Genomic DNA, 18,184 nt, shown 5'->3' on the forward strand with positions numbered 1-18,184 from the left:
TATTTGCAAGCCAGAGAGACCTTGCCAGAAACCAACTCTATTGCTGCCTTGACCTTGGACTTCCAGCCTCCAGAACTGTTAGAGGAAAACATCCATTGTTTCAGGCACCCAGCCTGTGGCGTTTTGCTATGGCCGCCCACCCAAGCAGAGTAATACCTGGGCCATTTCTGGGCAAACACGTACAAATACACACCTTCGTTGAAGATAAGAATTCAACCCAAACCGACAACAATGGGTAGGGAGTAAACACAATGACATCAGGAAAATGGCTTTTTAAAAAGTTTTATTTCAAGAACTTTGTTTTTTCACTGGTATTTCAAAAAAAGGTGGATCAGAGTACAAAACAAAAGTCAGGTGAATAACAGCGTAGGTTTAGAAATCCCAGCAGCAGAAGCGATGCACAGACAGACAGACAGACAGTCCAATGCACGCCATTCTGCGCGGGTTCTCGGCTTAGTTTGTGGTTTCTCCCTCCTGTACGAAACACACCGAAGCATGCCATGAGTTCAGCAACAGAAAAGAGTTTAACAAATGGTTACAGGAAACAGACTCTGTACAAGGGGAGTCACGGTTCTTCCCCCACCCCCCGCCCCCCATTTCCTCTCTTCTTGCTCTGCTTTAGGTCAAGTTGTTCTGAAGACAGTTCACCTCCAAGTCAGCCTGGTCGCTTTTGCCACCCTCAAGTTTGGGCGACATGGAGTTCTGGATGTTAAACGACTCCTCCTCTTTCAGGCAGGACTTGAGAACTTCCTGGATTTTGTGGGGAGCGCTAGGGTCATCCTGGAAGAGGAAGAAAGGTGAGGGAGGCACAGGAAGGAGAGAGCGGGGGGCAGGGGGGGGGAGCGGTCTTTTCTCTCCGGATGATGGGAACAGAGCCGGCAGAAGGAAGGGAGCTCGGAGGCTTGAATGGGCCAGAGGGACTCATTGGCAGCTACTTTTTAGGAAAGTCATCTTCCAAATCAGGGGCCACAAAGCGATGGAAATTGGACAGGGGACTGGATTGCAAACGCCTGTCATGTAGGCCGGTCCAAGGTTTTCTCTTTGGCAGAGGCTGGGGAGAACTGGTGCCTTTTCATACTTGGCCATACTTTTCATACTGGTGGGGAGCTCTGCTCGGGCTACTCCCCGTACCCCCACCCCACTGAAGTCAGCTCTCGCGACAAGATGCTGGTTAGTGCAGACAGGTGGGGGGTGGGGCACACAGGACTGTGGTCAGGCACAGATCTGCTCCTGGAAAAGCTAGGGCCCTTCTCCCCAAGGCACATAGAAGTCCTCTGGCTAGAGCCCAGGGATGTGTGAGCCTCTTACCCTCGGAAGCTTATCTACCAAAAGACGCTCACTTACAAGCTGGGTCCCCAGTCCGAGCCCGCCTGAGTACGGCCGCCTCTGTGGCTGCCATTCTCTGCCCCAGATGCTCCTCGTGCTGCTGGTCACAACTCACGTCTGACAGGTACCATGCCCTCCTGCCTACCCATGTATGTTGCCTGCAGCCCTTGGACAAGCTCCTGAACCTGAACTGAACTTGCCTGTTAAAGGTTCTCAGGAGACCCACACCAGTCAGTACGCAGTCCTGATACTCTTTTCCTTTAAGGCTGCCGGAGGAGATCCCAGCCAGTGCCTCACATTCACTGGGTCTCAGTTTTTTTTCCAGTGCCCCCGGCGGCTATTACCAGTGCTCGGAGCTCAAAGGGTTTGCATAACCGACCTGGGAAGGTTCATGAGTGGCAAGAAGGGCAGAGAATGTCCGTAACTGACCAGCTATCTCAGACCTTTCTTGCTCTAACCCCTTCCAAGATTCAAGGTATGGCAATCATGGTGCCGAAGGACGGGGGCATTCTCCACGGAACGGCTGGGCTCTCGTCCTCCCTGCCTGCTACCAAGTTTGTCCCAGAACAGCATGCGGTCAGGGCACTGGCTGCTTGGACAGGAAGTAGGGACGGGCTGCAGGCTTATACGGGACATGGTGCAGGTTCAAAGACTGTGCACATAGAAACCGCTGTCCCTTCCCTCTGCTTCCAGCCTCACTTAGCACTTCTCTAGAGCAGTTTAATCATTTCAGAGACCCCAGGAGCGATTCAGAGACGAGGAACACACGTTCCCCATTCCCAGCAAGACAAGAACAAGAGGAAATGAACTCCACACAGGATGGAGGCAGATGTCAGGCAAGGCCGCTGTGCACGGCACCCACGGCACTTCGGGTTCTCTTCGCTGCTTGGAGAGGTACAGGAAACCCTGTCGGTGACGTCCATCTGCATGTGCTGGGATGGGAGGATACGCACACACCCAGGCTTCACGGCAACGGGAGTGCGCTTAGGGGGCTGCGCTGCTTATTCCCAGACTCCTGCATCGTTTTCAGGAAGACGCTGCACGTGGGGGTTTGAGAGCTGGGCCAAGGGAGACCCTGGGCGGAACGGACTCCGGATCTCGGCAAAGCTCGGAACAGGCGAGGACAGCCTATACTCCCCTCTCCTCTTACAAGGGTGGGAGGCGCTTTCCTGATTTTTCAGGTAACCCCTTCCCTCTGCCGCCACCCACTTCCCCCCACCCCTGCCATATCACACACTCTTTGGGGGCATGTAGGGGCACAGGGTCGTTCTCATAATGTGAAGAAAAGTGGATTTCAAGAGTCTCTGTGGACGTGGGGCCCAAATTAAACCAGGCCCCTTGAGGGCTCAGGGGGGTGTGGACAAGGGCCTTCTAGCCCAATGGGTAGGCGTAGTATGCTCTAAAAATAAGGGGCGCAGGCATCCACACAGCACTGTTAGATGAGCCAAGTACCAACGAAGACAGATGAGGGAGAGTCTAAGCCAAGAAGGAGCCCTCTCCACCTGAGAGTTCCTTCCAGAACTCCGTCCTATGAGGCGCAGGGCGGCTGAGTCCCTCAGCAGAGGGCCCATCTGCCTTGGGTTTGGCGGCAGTCCCTCATCACAAGGAAGCTGGACCTCCATCTGGCGCCAGGACGTGCTGAGAACCACGTGGCGTCCCCGACTCCTGGCATCCCCGGCCATCTGGGCGTCCCTCGGCCCAGGAGTCGCGCAGGCCCAGGCCCGGACCCCTGCTCGCCCACACCAAGCCTCCCCTGGTGGGAGCGGGCGGTGAGTGGAAGCAGCAGCCTGGGGAGTTAGAAACATTTACGTGGCGAGGCGGGGAGCACGGGGAGCATTCAAGGGTGCCACGGAGACGTCCTCGTCATAAAGTGAGACCCTGGAAGGTCTGTTGGGTCTCAGGAGAACCGAGTGACGCCCATGATGTTACTGCTGGCGCGGCTGTGCGAGCAGCAGGGCAGCGCCCAGGCCTGGGCAGGGGCCGGTGGATTTCAGGTGACTCCGTGCATGCTGTGCGCCTGGACCGTGCCCAGCCTCCTGCATGCGCTGTCCCTTCTGGAACACCTCAAACCTGCACAGCAGGCGCTTCCCTCCGCTCCTGGCTGCTCAGCCACACAAAGGAGTCACGCACACACTCAGCCAGCTGAGGGCGGGGCCGCATGCCAGGCCAGGGGGCCCAGGCAGGGAGCAGCACAGGTGACAGGGCAGCAGGGAAGTGCCGGTGACACAGACCCCAGCAGCTGCCCCTTCCCCTACCCAAGGCAGCTCTTTCTGGTCTGAAGTCCTTTCAGAGAGCGGATTGTCGAGATATTGAAACTGGGCAGGAAAATGACTCACTCAATCTAGTTTTTACTTATGTGAAAGAAATAACCCTCCTACTAAGATGAAAGGAATTCTCCAAAATCTTAAAAGACACCAATGCCAACAAGGAAACTTGAGGGGTGAAGGGAGCAGGGAGGGGAGAGAATAAATGCAGGTTCGACCTGGACGCCCCTTGGCCCGCCTCCTAGCTCAGCTGGAGGCTCTCTCTTTCTCATCTTGCTGCTGGCCTCGCAGGGACTGACGAGGTGCCTGAGGCAATGACAGGCCTTCACTTTGTAATAAAATGGCCCCTGTCTGAAATGCCAATGCCCACAGAGCTGACCAGGTCTGCCTTTTGGGCTCAGAGAGGCTTAGAGAGGAAGGCAGAGAATCTGCTCGCACACTCCCTGCTGGACGGGACAGTCACCCCCTCACACGCTCAGAGCTTTGGCCAAGAGGACAGGATGTCCCCTGGGGCATGAGCTGAAGGAAGGGTGCCGGGTGGAAATGACCTTCGAGACCCAAGGAGAGCCAGAAACCCCAGGGCCTCATCTTGTCCCTCCCCTGAGAGACAGGCCCTCGGTGGGCAGGCAGTCCGTCCACCATGGCCGACCGCCCCCCGCAGCTGGGTTTCCCGCTTGCCGCCCTGAGCTCCGGGCCAGTGGCAGCATTCAGGGAGGGACGCCTTGCAGTCTGCACGGCTGGGTCGGCCGCAGAGAACTGGCGACCTCGGTGCTGGCTCAGGCAGCCAGCCCTCCGCGTCCCTCCCTGCCCCACTGGTGAGGAGCGGAGGTGTCCCTACCAGGGGCTCCAGAGGGGGGTGCGCCAGAAACTCCCCCAAGGGCGCTTGCCCCCTGTGGGCTGCAGGAGACACCGCCCGCACCGGGGTGGGGCGGGGTGGTGGAGCGGACTGCGGAGCTGAGGCCCTGTGGCCAGCCGCCACTCACCGGCACTCCATAGGTGACAACTAGGTGCACATTGCCACAGGGGGTGGGGCGAGGCAGGGATGGAGATGCCAAGGTGAGCAAGACCCTTCTGCTCTCGCGGTGCCTGCATTCCTGTGGGTCTGTTCATGTAATTTTCAACTGTAAAGCTCATAGGACGCCTTGTTTCCTTGATTATGCCCATCTTGAACTTACTTCTATCTTGGTGCATACCAAGTAACAGAATATCTGTTCTTTCTCCGTCCTTCACATCAAAGACTTTTAAATATTATCCTACATTAACTTCTTTTGTTTTCTATCTAAACTAACCCTTTTGCCCCTCTCCCACCAAGCCAAGGTTTTTCTCTTATGGGGTTCGGCGGCCAAGGTCTCACTTACTCATTCCCTCTTCCCCGCCGAGGTCCACCCCTTCCCATCTATAAGAAGGGGACAATGTTCCAGGGCAGTGCTGTCCAACACGGCGGCACTGGCCCTGTTCTGAGAGCTCCCCAGCTGCAGGCACCTGTGGCTGCTCTAGTGGACAGAGCAGAGAGAGAACATTTCTACCCACTGGAAAGTTCCAGCCGTCAGCACTGGCCTAGACTGAGAAGGCCCCATGAGCTCTGGCATATGCGATGGTCCATTATTTCAAAGAACTGCCTCCAAATTTCCTTGAACACTCCATTGTTCCCGTAGGGAGAGCCTCGGTTTACCTCACTTAGGTGTCACGATGCCTTTCCCTTGAGGTATGGAGCCTGCATCATGTGTGGAATTCCTGGGTTCCGATGCGACATGATTTGGGGTTTGGACAGCTTCTGTTTTACTTCTGACATGGCCTCTTACAGCACCCAGTACTTTGCTGGTTAGTCTGGTCCAGACAGGACGCTTGGCTGGGTCTTTAGAAAAGGGTCTGTTGGGACCTTTTACTGGGCTCCAGCTGCTATGTCTGAGCCCATCCTGCTGATGACAGAACTCACCCCCGGACTGAGGGTCCCACCCGGCTCCTGCTCACTTCAGCCCTAACAAGTGCTTTCAGCCTGCCAGCTTCAAATGCCGTCAGCACTGTTTTCCACTCATCCTCAAGAGCAACCACCTTTAGCCTCCAGGGCCACCAGGAAATTCCACAGCAGTGAAAACAGGGCCTTTCTCCTTGATGTGAAGAGTAGGAAGACAAAAATCAGACTTCTAAAGTCTAGACGAAGCTAAAATCCTGTCATCTTCTGTACTACCTACAACCCCACTTGCCAAGGAAGTGAAAGACCATCAAACCCTTATTCCCAAGTCCCCTGCCCAACCGGTGGCCGGGAGCTGACCTCCAGAGCTCTGAGTGGCTCCGCACTCGGAAACAGACCGAAGGCACAGGCGGGAGCTGCAGCATGTATAGGGGGAGACGCGAAGAAGACGAGTTACCTGACAGGTAACGTTATCATAGTGAGCCAGGGCACGGGCATGCGGGGAGGAGGTATGGGGAGTGTCGCAAAGTTTCCTTACATTTGGGTGAGAGCCCTCGGCAATGGTGGAAAGGGAGAAGTTGTCGTTGTGGAGCTCGGATGGTGTCCGGAATTTGCTGGTTAGGACAGAAGAGAGAAGGGAAGAACATATAAGCGAAATGCTCGTGGCAAACTCTGACAAAAGCTTCATGGGTCAAATGCTGTATTTCATCAAAAGTTGTAGACTGTAATAAAACGTGCCTTTATTTGATGCGCCGCTAAGAAAAAACTTCTACCATTTAAACCACAACCCAATACTCTCTTATCACCTGGAGTTCTTATTACGTGCCTGGAGTTGTTCATTTAGAGTCTACATTAGATAAAGAACCGACAACGATATGAACAGCTCTGACCACACTGGTGTATCCAGGCAATTACAACTACATCGTGATGGCCATCTGGCCAACAGTGATTATAAGATGCCAGTGATTATAACACACAATCCAATTCCAGAGATGTTAGTACGTGAGAAAGAAAACGACGTGTATCTTAGAATTAATAAACTGTGGCAGCATCTGCTCACACTAGGCACGTTATCCTGAGAGTGGGGACCAGGCCTGGGGAAGAAAGGAGGTGTGCGGAGGGCAGCAGTGGGGCGGCCTATGGGCGGAAGGGGCACGGGAGGGCGCTCTGTGCAGAACACGCAGCCGGCCAGAGGGAGGCCTAGGACGAGGCTCTGTCCTTGGTCACAGTTCTTGCTTCTCCACTAGAGCAGTTAGCTGCTTCTTTCTCTCCCCCATCCTCCAGCTGTCCTGATAGGTGGTCCCACCCCCTCCACACACCCTCTTTGTGTGGGCCTGAGGAGCCCAGGGTCTCGGCTTGCGGTCACGCGACAAAGACATGCCCCGCCTCAGTGCACAGGCACAAAGGAGAGGCCCTTTCGCCCCGTGACGGTTGGCTGAAAGGCTGCAGGGTTGCAGGCATCTGTGCACCACCCAAGTTTCCCCAGCAAAGGAGCAACAGATGGCGTTTTGTCCTTTTCTGAGGACATGGGGAAAGGCCTTAGGTCACATTCTCTGGAGGGAGTCTCAGGTCAGGGGGAGGGGATGAATAGGGCAACAGGTTGAAAGGGAGGTGGTCACAGTTCTGCACAAGCTGCCTCTTGGGTCCCAAGGAAGCTGAACTCCAATCTTGTCTTTTTGTGACTCTGGGGACCCTTCTGAAGGTTCTTTGCCTTGCTTAGTGATTGTCTCACAGTGAACACTACAGTGTTCAAGGCGTGGACTTAAAGGGTAAATGAATGTTGATTTTCAAATGCACACAGAGGTCACCCCTCTGTGAAGAGCGGAATTGAGACTCTATCCCCACATGGCCTTTAAAATCTCCAGTGGAGGAAGCTAGGCTCAGGCCCTCCCATGCCCCACATTCTACTTAGGAGAGGTGAAGAGGATTTCCTTAAGTTCCCTGCACTTCTGGACCCAGGGCTGGCAAGCTTCGGAAAGCAATGCCCTGCATTGCCCTAGCTGAGGAGGAGCTGGGACCCAGAGACAGCAGACTTGAGGGGGCTGGAGTTATTTCATGCTGATCTGCGAGGACACACACTGGCCCCAGGAAGCAGGGGCAGTCAGGCAGGGCGGGGCACTGAGCACAGGAACTCAGCCGGGACCAGAGCTGGGGGCTGCTTACGCTGCATGCCCCTTTTTTGAGCACCCTCTCCCCAGGGTGGGGGTACGGGGAACGGTGCTGGGCAGCAGCAGTGTGCCACCGGGCTGAGCCTCTGCGGCCACTCCAGCACGTTCTGCGTAGGAATGGATATGCTTGGGCGAATCTTGGGTACAAAAAACACAAGTAGCGATAGAAACCCTTGGGAGAACATCTTGGGTCAGGTGGAGGGGCGCGGCCACAGGGCTGGGCGGGGCTGGCAGGTGCAGACTCACTGGGTCCTCCGCAGCTTGGTGTTTTCCGTCTTGAGCAGGTAGAGCTTCTTGGCGAAGAACACCGTCATCATGAAGAGCAGGAGCAGCACGAGGGCGGCCGAGCCGACGGCCACGCACATCACCTGGAAGTCGGTGATGATGGACTCGCAGCGCGTGCCCTTGTGCCAGATGTAGTCCTGCGTGTTGCACCTGCAGCGATGACAGGGTGAGGCGAAGGTGGGGGGCGGCCACAGCAAAGGCCTGGTCCCCGCCCCAGCGCTTTCTGCAGCACCCATCCCTAGGAGTCTCGGGAACTGGGAGGCGGCCGCTCTGGGCAGACCTAACAGCTGGTGCTCATGGCCCGTCTTTGTAGCCGCCCAAGAAGTGGGCCAGGCAGCTCTGAGGTCCATGACAGAAAGGTAACCAGGGCGCCGAGACACTGAGTGAACTGGACACTCACATGACTATGGAGTGACCGAGGAGGGAAGGGAAGCCTGGGTTTTCACCTCGCAGCCTCAGTGGAAAAAAAAAAATCACAGGATTCCCTCAGGCCCCCTCCGCCACTCCCGCCCCCCTCCAGCCCTGGGCTCTGGATGAAAGAAGATAAAAAACAAGATGAATAGGAGCTACGGCTACAAAGTAGTAGGACCCGCCCTGCACATGAAAACCTGTCTTGATCTGCAGTCCCATCTAGCTCACGTGGCCAACCAGACACTGACAGGCACAAAGAGGGATATATATTCGTCTCCTATTTCTGCAGCCCCCAAGGTTCTGCCCCGAAAGCTTCCTGTCCTATCACCATGAGAACTGCCCTGAAAGCATGGTGAGAATCAACCCTCTGGGTGGGTTTTAGTCCTTTTGTTGAGTGACTTTCTCCTGCCCTTGGGGACATTCCCAGGCTCCAACTCTTCCAATGACATTGCTGTTTCCATGGGAACCAGGCTGCTTCAAAGAGGAAAGATGTGGAAGGATACAGAGGCAGGCAAAGGAGGGAGGCCATGAACCTCACAGTGAATGACAGACAAGAGAAAGGGGAATTGGCTACCCCACACCCAGAACGGGGTGGGGAGACACGGCTAGCAGGGAATTCTCTCTTTTCCCGCGGACGCCCTGCAGTCCTGCGGAGGCTCTGTGTGATGACGGGGAAAGCGATCGCTCTAACCCACTGCTCTGGAGAAGTTCTGCCACTGCTCTGATCGCTCCTCTGCAGTGGGTCAGGGTGACAGAGACAAAGGCACACTGCAGTCTGCAACGACGGGCTCAGCAGTCTCCTGTGAGTGGAATGTAAAACAGTTCCCGAGCCACGGCCAGCCTGGGTGTGCATGGCCGGAGGAGGGATCTCTGGAAGGCAGGCCCCAGTGCAGTCCTGGGAGGGAAGCTGAGCAAGGGGATCTGGTGTGGACTTGGGCAGAAGCCCTCCTGAGGCAGGACCCATGGTGGATCTGTGGTCACACGGCTGTGCAGCTCAGTGCAGAGGACACACTTACGCTTCCACTCAGGAATCCCGAGAGCTCCGGGAGATTCTGGGAACTTTTCTAGCTCTGCTGAGGTAGCATGGGCTCCCAATTTTATACTCTGATGGGGAGCTTGCTTTGAAGGTGAAAACTCAGACCTCCGAAAGGATGGAAGATAATGATTCTGCATGGAGATCCATATCTCCCAGGATAAATTCATCCCTATAGCCCCCCCAATAAAGTTTGAGGAGCAGAATCACAGGCTCTCCCCATATTTCTGGTAGCCTTTAACCAACTACAAGGTCTTGTCACCATTATTTCTTGATCACAGTTCCTCCTTTGGGTAATGGTAGGATAACTCCAATCAGAACAGTGTGGACACATCCTATATAAGTGACCCTAATGTCATGGTCATCTATGGGAAACACCTTCACAGGAAGGAACTGGAAGTCAGGTTTTAGGGCCAAAGGCACAGCATTCACGCTTTCTATGTTTTTCTAGAAGAACATCATGACCTATAGAATTTGAATTCTTCACATACCTCCAAATAGACCAACAAAAACCCCCCATCAGGAATGACACTTAAAAAAGACATCTAGCCTTGGCCAGGTAGCTCAATGGGTTAGTGCATCATCCCCATATGCCAAGGTTGTGGTTTGATCTCTGGTCAGGGCACATACAAGAAGCAACCAATGAATGCACCAATAAGTGGAACAACAAATCGATGTTTCTTTCTTAAATTAATAATAATAATAATAATAAAAAGGCATCCAGATTATGGAAATGCTCCTCTTAGGACCAGTGGAATCAAGCCCAGGGAAACCTGAGGGCTCTACTCTTCTTCTAGGGCCTGGAAGGTAGGAAGACAAGCAAACCACCAAGATCAGCCCTGACTTGTGATTCTTCCAGGTAAGCCAGTGGGCTCCCCAGCAGGTCAGCTGCCTCGCTGTGAGGGTATGTGTATACAGTGATGACTGACGAGGCATGAAATGGCAGCTGTGGACAATGTCCTTAGGGACACTGGGTTCTCTGTATCTTTAAAACACTCTGGACTGGGTATTCCAGGAAGACAACAATCACGGGAGAAGGGGAAAAACCACTACCCCAAGTTAAGAAACCCCATCCCCTCTGCTATGCTTGTTAAGAGTCTCCACTTGACTTGACCTATTTGAGTGGCTGCTCTCTAGGTCTCCTCCCCAAGAGAAGGTCCTCACTGTGACTTGACACACCCACCCCCGAACTGGTACCCTTCAGGGATTGGGCCCTCCTTCTGACACACACGTGGCTCGGAGGGCGCGCTCAGCAGCAATCTTTCCTCTGAAGTACGTCTACGGGCCTACTCCTTTTGCTAGTGTAGACAGAACGCCCCAATGAAATGCCCTCGAGCCAGCAAGGGCCTCCTTCTGAAACCCTCAGAGAAGTCCCTTCACGTTGCCTTTACAGTTAGTGGTTGGGAAAGGATACAACCCTAGAGGAAATACAAAAATCTTATTTCTGAGGAACCTCTCTGAGGGATGAGATCACAGGCAGGGCATTTAAGAAGTAATTCTGTAGGAGGCGCCTGAGTGAGCATCTCTTGGCCTGGGAATCCTGTGAACACACACGCTCTTGGCCGTGGGGCCTGCCCCACTCCCTTCTTTGCTGAGTCTGCCTCACAGACCCTTCTCAGGGGTTCTTTCACAAGTCCTTGTGCACCTGCGTGCCATGCCCTTACCTGCAGAAGGCCCCAATGTTCTCCACCAGGTAGCACTGGCCACCATTGTGACAGTAACTTGGGAAGAGGTCGCACACTGACCGGCAGGAGCTATTATGCCGCACAAAACCACTTCGGCACACAGTGCCATTCTCGCTGGGGGCCAGGTCCCTGCCTGGCTCTCCTGGGCGGGGCCTGAGAGCGATGCTGCCGCCAGGGACGATGCCCAGAGTATGCTGTGGAGGGACAGCATGCCACCAACTGGTGGGCTGGCCTGTCCCCGGCCCCACACCAGGCTTCTCTGTGGGCACTAGAAGGTCATTTTCATCTTCCAGGTCTCCACCTCCGGCTGCATCCTTGCCATCTTCTTCTTCCTCCTCCTCTTCTTCCAAGTCGTCATAGAAAGATGTGGTGGGGTAGAAATCAGATTCATCAAAGGGGGTGAAGTCATCGTACAAGTCAAGCAGGCTCCAGGAAGGGGTCTCCCCCCCACTATCAGTGTGGTGCTCTGAGGTTCCTGGCGACTCCGGGAAGCTCCCCAGGTCGGCGCCGCGGCCCTCACCATCCAACCCTTCGAAGTAGTCCATGTCGATGATATCTGACGCTGGCTGGAGGTCCAGTGTTCCCTGAAAGGGGTACGTGGGCTCTGGCCCTTGAGGGTCAGGTGTGCTGCCTCCCATGTTCAGCCAAACCTCCAAGGGGCTCTCCTTGGGGAGTTCCGGGCCTGGGCTCAGCTTGTGGCCAGGAGTGGTGGAGGGAGGTCCGCTGGCCTCTGTAGCCTCAGGGATGGCAGGTGGCATCGATGACTGCCCCAGGGCCTCGTCGGGAGCAGGGAGCGTGGCTGGAAGGGCCTGCGTGTCCCCGCTGCCCGCCTCTGCAGTCACTCCGCCCAGACCTGGGCTCTCAGCCTCCAGCCAGGCGGTGCCCGTCACCGCTGCCGACGCCTCCAGCACATCCTCCGGCCCGACCCCAGGGCCCGCCACGGCCTGCTCGCCATCGGGCGCGGTCCACAATGTCTCATCTTCCCCAGCTGCTGGTGAGCCCGCCTTCTCCCGCGTGTTGTTGGCACGCGACTCCCACGCCGCGACGCTCTTCACGCGCTCGTCGGCCTCGACGGCGCTGCCCGCCTCACGCGCTGCGGGAGACAGAGGCGGGGCGTCAGGGCGCGCTCGAGGTACGGCCTGGCGCCCCGCCCCGCCCTGGCCGCAGTTCGCTCTCCTAGACCCCCGCCCACCCTAAACCACCGCCTCAAGGTCTTCCGAGGCCACGCCCATCTTCAAGCCCCGCCCCCGATCCCGCCCCCCAAGCCGCGGTACACGCCCGGCCCAGCGCGGCCTCCTCAGGCCCCACCCCTCAAGCGTGAGGCCCCGCCCCCGCCCAGACCCGTAGTCTTCCCCGGCGGCCCCAACGCGGCGGGGAAGGCATCTAACCCTCAGGGCTGCACTCCCTCTGTAGGCTCCGCCCTGAACTCGCACCCGGAGGGCCCCGCCCCACCTCAGACCCCGCCCTGAACTCGCAGCCTCAATCCTCCTCAGCATCTCCAAGTCCCGCGCCGAAGTCTCACCCTCAGGCCCGCCCACCCCGACCCCTCCCCAGCCCGCACCTAGGTCCGCATACCGTGCTCGGGGCTGCCCCCCACCATTCAGCCTCCCCTAAGATCCCACACCTCTCCGCGCCCCCTTCCCCCGCCTGGGCTGCAGGCAAGGCGCTGCCCCGCCCCCTTGCCTCCAGCTCGCGGACTCCACCTGTACCAGAAGCCAGCGGGACCCTGGCTCAGGGTGCAGGGGCGAGGGTCTCGGGGGTCCCGGTGGCAGTCGGTACCTACCTGGCGCGGCCCCGGCGACAAGAACCAGCGTGGCCCCCAGAAGCAGCAGCAGCGGCGGCGGCCCCCTGCCCGGGCCCCCGCCCCCAGCTCGGCCCATGGCGCGGCGCCCTGACCGCTGTCCACGGTCTGCCCGGCTAGCTGCGCCCTCGCCTCACCGGCCGCCGCGCCCCCCGCCTGTGCTGCGGCCGTCTCAGCCCACGACGGGCAGCGCGAGAAGCCGCATGCCGCCGCCGCCGCCGCCGCCGCCGTCCGCCGCTGTCCCCGGCGCGCCGCGCCTCCCCACCTCCCGCGCCGCCGCTGCCGCGCTCAGCGCCGCCCCCACCCCGCCCGCCGCTCCCGCCCCGCCGCACGTAGCTCTGACGCCTGCCCTGCTCAGTCCGCCTGCGGGAGGGACAGACAGACCCTAGGCTCTCGACGCAGAGACAAACGGACGCGGAGTGGCGCGGCAGCAAGGCGCATAGCGCCGCGCGCGGCCTGAGCCGACAGGTGCACTGGATGGGGGGGACCTGCGGGGCTGGGTCGCGGCCCCGCCCTCACTGTGGAGGACTGGCACGGACCCCCACCCGCGAGGAACCCATCCGCCACGCGGCGAGAACGGAGGCGGGGGCCCAGATACCCGCAGATTCGGGGCGGGGCTCCGAAGCCCGCGCTGTGGCAATGAGCGGAACCCGGGACGCAGGGAGCCTCTCGGATGTTTGCGCCAACCGCGTGTTCAGGGCGGGGAAGGGTCTCGGGGAGGTCTCCGGGCTCCCACGAGGCCCAGGCGGGCGCTGGCAGCGCCAGGCAGGGGGCGAAGCCGACGGCCCAGGCTCAAATCGGATCAGAACTAATCCGTCGCGGCTAAAGCCCAGACCTTGCGCAACCAGGCCCGCCAGAAGGCATTTCGGAGGCAGGGGGCAAGACCTTCCTGGGACTGCGACTACTTCGCCTTTCCTCTCTCCTCCTCCTGGCAACCTGGGTAGCGGTGTTTGATTCCGGTCTATTCCTTCTTCCCAGGTTACATTGCCCCATGTACCCCGGGTCACCAAAGGTCAGATTCCCGGGCAGACCCGAGAGGCCTATATCGCATCCTGGGGGCACGCAGACGCCAGGCCAGGTATTAAGAGTGGTCTGCAGGGTCCATCCCAAGTTCACTGTACTGCCCAGGACCGCGCATCCCGGGAGCCCTGCTTGGTGGGGAGTCACTGCCTAGTCACCTAGTTTGTCCACCAAATCGAACGTCAACCTCCTGGTGTGTTATTGACCCAAATTATGACATTTGGGATCACAACCCGAGATGCGGCAACCTTTGATACACACCCATTTCTGTCCCTAGGAAACCACATAGGTGACTAAAGTGGAGATTCAATCTCCCTGTCTCTCTGGTACGTGTCTCTCGATGGGGTTGCTTTGGTTCAAAGCCTGTTTCTCTCGCTGAACTGCTGCAGTCTATTTGCTCCGCCCGGTGTTGCTTTTTCTCCAGGGCCGGCAAACTCCTTAACCCAGAATGTTCTGTTCCTAGCACCTCCCCTTTGGGAAGCAGTCTCAACCGGCCCCAGGTAGAACTTACGGCCTGATCTCACTGGACCGCCAGGCACTTCAGCGCACAGCGCCTGGCAGAGAGGGAGGCTTCCTGAGGGCCAGCTGGAGGCACGAGTGAGTGAATGAATGGATGAATGGCAACCATCTATTCTCACCCCACAACCATGGATCTGAAACTTCCTGCAAAGGGACTTTTTTTTTTTTAAATTTAAAGTTTTATTGAATTTATTGGGGTGACACATAGGTTTCAAGTATACAATTCTATCACACTATCGGTATGTTGTATTGTGTTCACCATCCAAAGTCAAGTCTCTTATCACCCTTTATCTCCCCTTTACCCTCTTTCTCCACCCCCATTCCTTCTGGTGATCACCATACTGTCTTTTTCCCCCCCTTAATCCCTTCACCATTTTTACGCGGCCTCCCAACCCCTCCCTTTAACAGCCATCGGTCTGTTTCCATTTTGCTTGTTCATTAGATTCCACATGTAAGTGAAATCATATGGTATTTGTCTTTCTCTGGTTTCATGCCGCCTCTGGGGTCAATAAAAACCAGACTGAAATAGAACCATCCCTGAGCAGAAGGCAGGGCAGGGCTTTGCACCTGCCTGTTGGCCACAGGAGCCCTCCAGCGCCGTCTCTGCTTCCCTCGTCTGTAGCTCATTTGTTACTTCGCGGGATCCTGGGCGGTGGTGGTCAGAGGTGAGGAGCCTGGTGAACGCGCCTGCGCACCTCCTCCTCGCGGAGGCCAGCCTCGCAGACGGCCCCTCCACGCCTGGGGCATGGCCACTGCTCCTGTTTTCACGGGAGTCTGGATGGGGGCCCTTCTACCTCTTTCTTAAAACTGTGTTACCTATTCCAGTTTCTCATTTTAATAATTTTGTTAAATGTATTCTCTTCACTTTTTGAATTATGTAAACATTATGTATAAAATATGAAACGTCTCCCCCTTGAACCTTCTTCCCTTCCCTGGAGACAAATTCTATTACAACTTTTTTTTCATTTGGGGGTTTTAAATCAACTGTTGCCGTTCAGTTTCATTCTGACCCTCCCTAGCGGATCCCACCAGAAGCTTCAGAACTGAGCACAGCACATCCCGTTGGGCGATATCCCCATGAGTGTGAGTCCACGCAGGCAGGGATGGGAAGAGCAGGTTTCAGCATCAGATGTGTGTGACCTTCGGAGTCATTAACCTGAATCTCCTGCATGTGAACATGGTAACCTTACAGTATCCAATGAATGTAGTCTTTTTTCTCGGCATAAGGGATAGTAGGACAGGTGAAAGAGGAGGAAGTAAGATATAGGAACTGGAAAGTGAGAGAAAAGGAAATTGACCTATAGGGCTCATCATGTGCCCACATTCATTTCCAGCATTTGAGCCTCAGGGAGGCTTCGTGAGGCAATAGCTTCTGCATACCTCTGAGGTTCTTAATGGGTTTGGCAACCTGCCTCTAGTGCCAAGGCCGGCACAAGGCCCATTGCCATGGCTACGGCCAGCTTCTCTGTGCATAGAAAGCCCCTGGTTTGCCCTGACTGGTGTGGCTCAGTGGATTGAGCACTGGCCTGTGACCCACAGGGCCGCTGGTTCAATTCCCAGTGTAGGGCACATGCCTGGGTTGCAGGGCACATGCCTGGGTTGCGGGGCAGGTCCCCAGTAGGGGGCACATGAGATGCAACCACACATGGATGTTTCTTTCTCCCCCAACCCTTCTCTAAAAAAATAAAATCTTAAAAAAAAAAAAAAGAAAAAGCACGCCAGCCAGCCCCTGGCTTCACCAGGGGTTGCCGTCTCGGGCAGGAGCTGCTTCAGATACCGCGGCTGGGGACATACTGCAGTCTGCACAGGAAGCAGCGTGGTACCTGACTTTAGGTTCTCAGTAGCAGCCACTAACATCTTCGTGAATTTTTTGTTTTCCTGGTGGTCTTTTTTAAAAAATATTTTTAAATGAGAGAAACATCGATTTGTTTTTCCACTTATTGATGCATTCATTGGTTCACATATGGGTCCTGACTAGAGACTGATCCCACAACCTTAACATATCAGGGCAACGCTCTAACCGAGCTACTCAGCCAAGGCTGTTTTACTCCTCGCAACTATGCTACAAACATCTTATTGGTCATTTTACATACTTGCAAACTGACACTGAGCTCATGCTAGTATGATAGGCCACGGCTAATTATCATGGATTCAAACCTTTTCATTTTGATATGGAGGCTTTTCATTCTTGCCTCTTAATTTTATTAGAGGAATTAGGATGCAGAGGTAGGGCCTCACTTGGCAGAATTCAAGTCCTGCCTCCCTCCAACCCACCACTTCCATCCGGGCTTTTGAGTTAATGCCATAACCTCTTAACAGGTTGCAACACAGTAACAAACCCAGACTGATGTTCTAGGTCAGAAGGGACAGTGAATGGCCTCTCCTGGCTGTGGGCTGCATGGAGATCCTGGTTCTGGGATGCAGATCAGTTGGCTCTGTGACCATTTTGGTGATGGGCTGCTGGGACTGGGCCGCCCCGCACCATTTACAGGAAGGAAGGAAGGAGCCAAGGGTCAGGGTCCTGAGTTCTGCAGGGAACTCTGAATTCTCAACTGTACAAGTGCTCTCATCCTAGAAAGGACATCACATCTGGGGATGGCCCCTGTGTCTGGGCAGCGGTCTGCTACAAGATTGCAAAGTCCCTTCGTTTTTCTTAAAAAAAAAAATTTATTTTAGAGCAACGAGATAGAAAGAACATTAATTTGTTGTTCCGCTTACCTAGGCATTCACTGGTTGTTTCTTCTATGCGCCCTGACTGGGGATTGATCCTGCCACCTTGGTGTATTGGACTGACACTCTACCCACCTAGGCTACCTGGCCAGGGAACAAGACCCCTGCTTTTCACGCCCTCAAAGTCAAGTCCGCTGGGAGAAAGCCGCACAGCAGGAGCTAACAGAGAGCCTACGATGTGGAGCAGCCAGGCCTGCCTGCGGAAGAGCCCTGCTGCCTCAGCAGGTGCCCTCTCTGTGTTTCTCTGGAACCCCACAGCTACTGCAGGATAAACAGACCAGGAATGACAGGCAGTTTGGATAGCCACGGGAAATCCACCATCAGGGCCAAAGCAGCCACAGAAATCCAGAGTCCTGTGCAAAGGGCCTATAACCACCCAAGAGCCTGGCCACTCCTTAACCCTTCCTGGCCTACCTGGCAGTGAGGGCCCTTAGGTGGTGAAGCCAAAGAGCCACAGTGGGAAGCACTTTCCTCCTGGCCTCAGCTGTCTGAGGGTGGCGGTCACCGCACAGTACTAAGGCGCGGCTGTTCTGCTGAGGCTTGCAAAGGCTCTACCCGCAGGGCAAGTGGTGGTAAGGTGGCTGCCCTCCATGGGTTTGAAAGAGCCTGCAAAGCCCTCTGGGGCAGCAGAAAGTAAAGGGGGTTGTGGTTCTGCAAGGTGGGTCCGAAGTGGGAAGATGGGGCGCCTTCCCCGGAGCAGCGCTGGGTGGTCCGGAAGGAGCTAACTATAACGGGTTTTGGAGCCTCTGCGCAGGCTGATTCACAGGACTCCCTTTTCTCTTAGTCATGGCAGGCTTGTCTCAGCTGTTGCAAGGAGTTCAGGGTCAAAGGTGCTTCCTGATGACAAGAGTGGTGGCACGCCACAGGGGAGCCGCTCACCGGGAGGCCGACACTGCGGTCCTGGGCCTGGAGAGACAGCACTTCCTTCGAGGGTGTGCCTTTCCACCCCATTCTGAAAGGAAACTTCCTTAAATGGAGAGACTCCATGGACAAACGATCAAGGTGCTGTCACACTGTCCCTCCTGGGAAG

The 18,184-nt window shown here is 56.1% G+C and overlaps 1 protein-coding gene across 1 annotated transcript; it reads right to left on the minus strand.

The window, feature by feature from the left end:
• Window positions 1-318: 318 nt before the first annotated feature.
• On the minus strand, window positions 319-12,964 carry CSPG5 (chondroitin sulfate proteoglycan 5). The gene is made up of 5 exons (XM_054594841.1): window positions 12,868-12,964; window positions 11,064-12,177; window positions 7,917-8,105; window positions 6,041-6,116; window positions 319-780 (listed from the first exon to the last, which is right to left on the minus strand). Exons 1-5 carry the CDS (start codon window positions 12,962-12,964, stop codon window positions 619-621), a joined length of 1,638 nt encoding a protein of 545 aa, XP_054450816.1. The 3' UTR covers window positions 319-618.
• Between the last annotated feature and the right edge of the window lie 5,220 nt (window positions 12,965-18,184).

This window comes from Pteronotus mesoamericanus, unplaced genomic scaffold (assembly GCF_021234165.1).
Source record: "Pteronotus mesoamericanus isolate MK-2021 breed Mesoamerican mustached bat unplaced genomic scaffold, CSHL_Meso_final scaffold_533, whole genome shotgun sequence".
Lineage (NCBI taxonomy): Eukaryota > Metazoa > Chordata > Mammalia > Chiroptera > Mormoopidae > Pteronotus > Pteronotus mesoamericanus.

Coding starts and splice junctions, on each gene's coding strand:
- CSPG5 (XM_054594841.1), bottom strand. CDS start 12,964: ATGGGCCGAGCTGGGGGCGGGGGCCCGGGCAGGGGGCCGCCGCCGCTG. Junction 12,178..12,867: donor TGTCGCCGGGGCCGCGCCAG/GTAGGTACCGAC, acceptor TGTCTCCCGCAG/CGCGTGAGGCGGGCAGCGCC. Junction 781..6,040: donor CCGAGGGCTCTCACCCAAAT/GTAAGGAAACTT, acceptor TTCCTCTTCCAG/GATGACCCTAGCGCTCCCCA.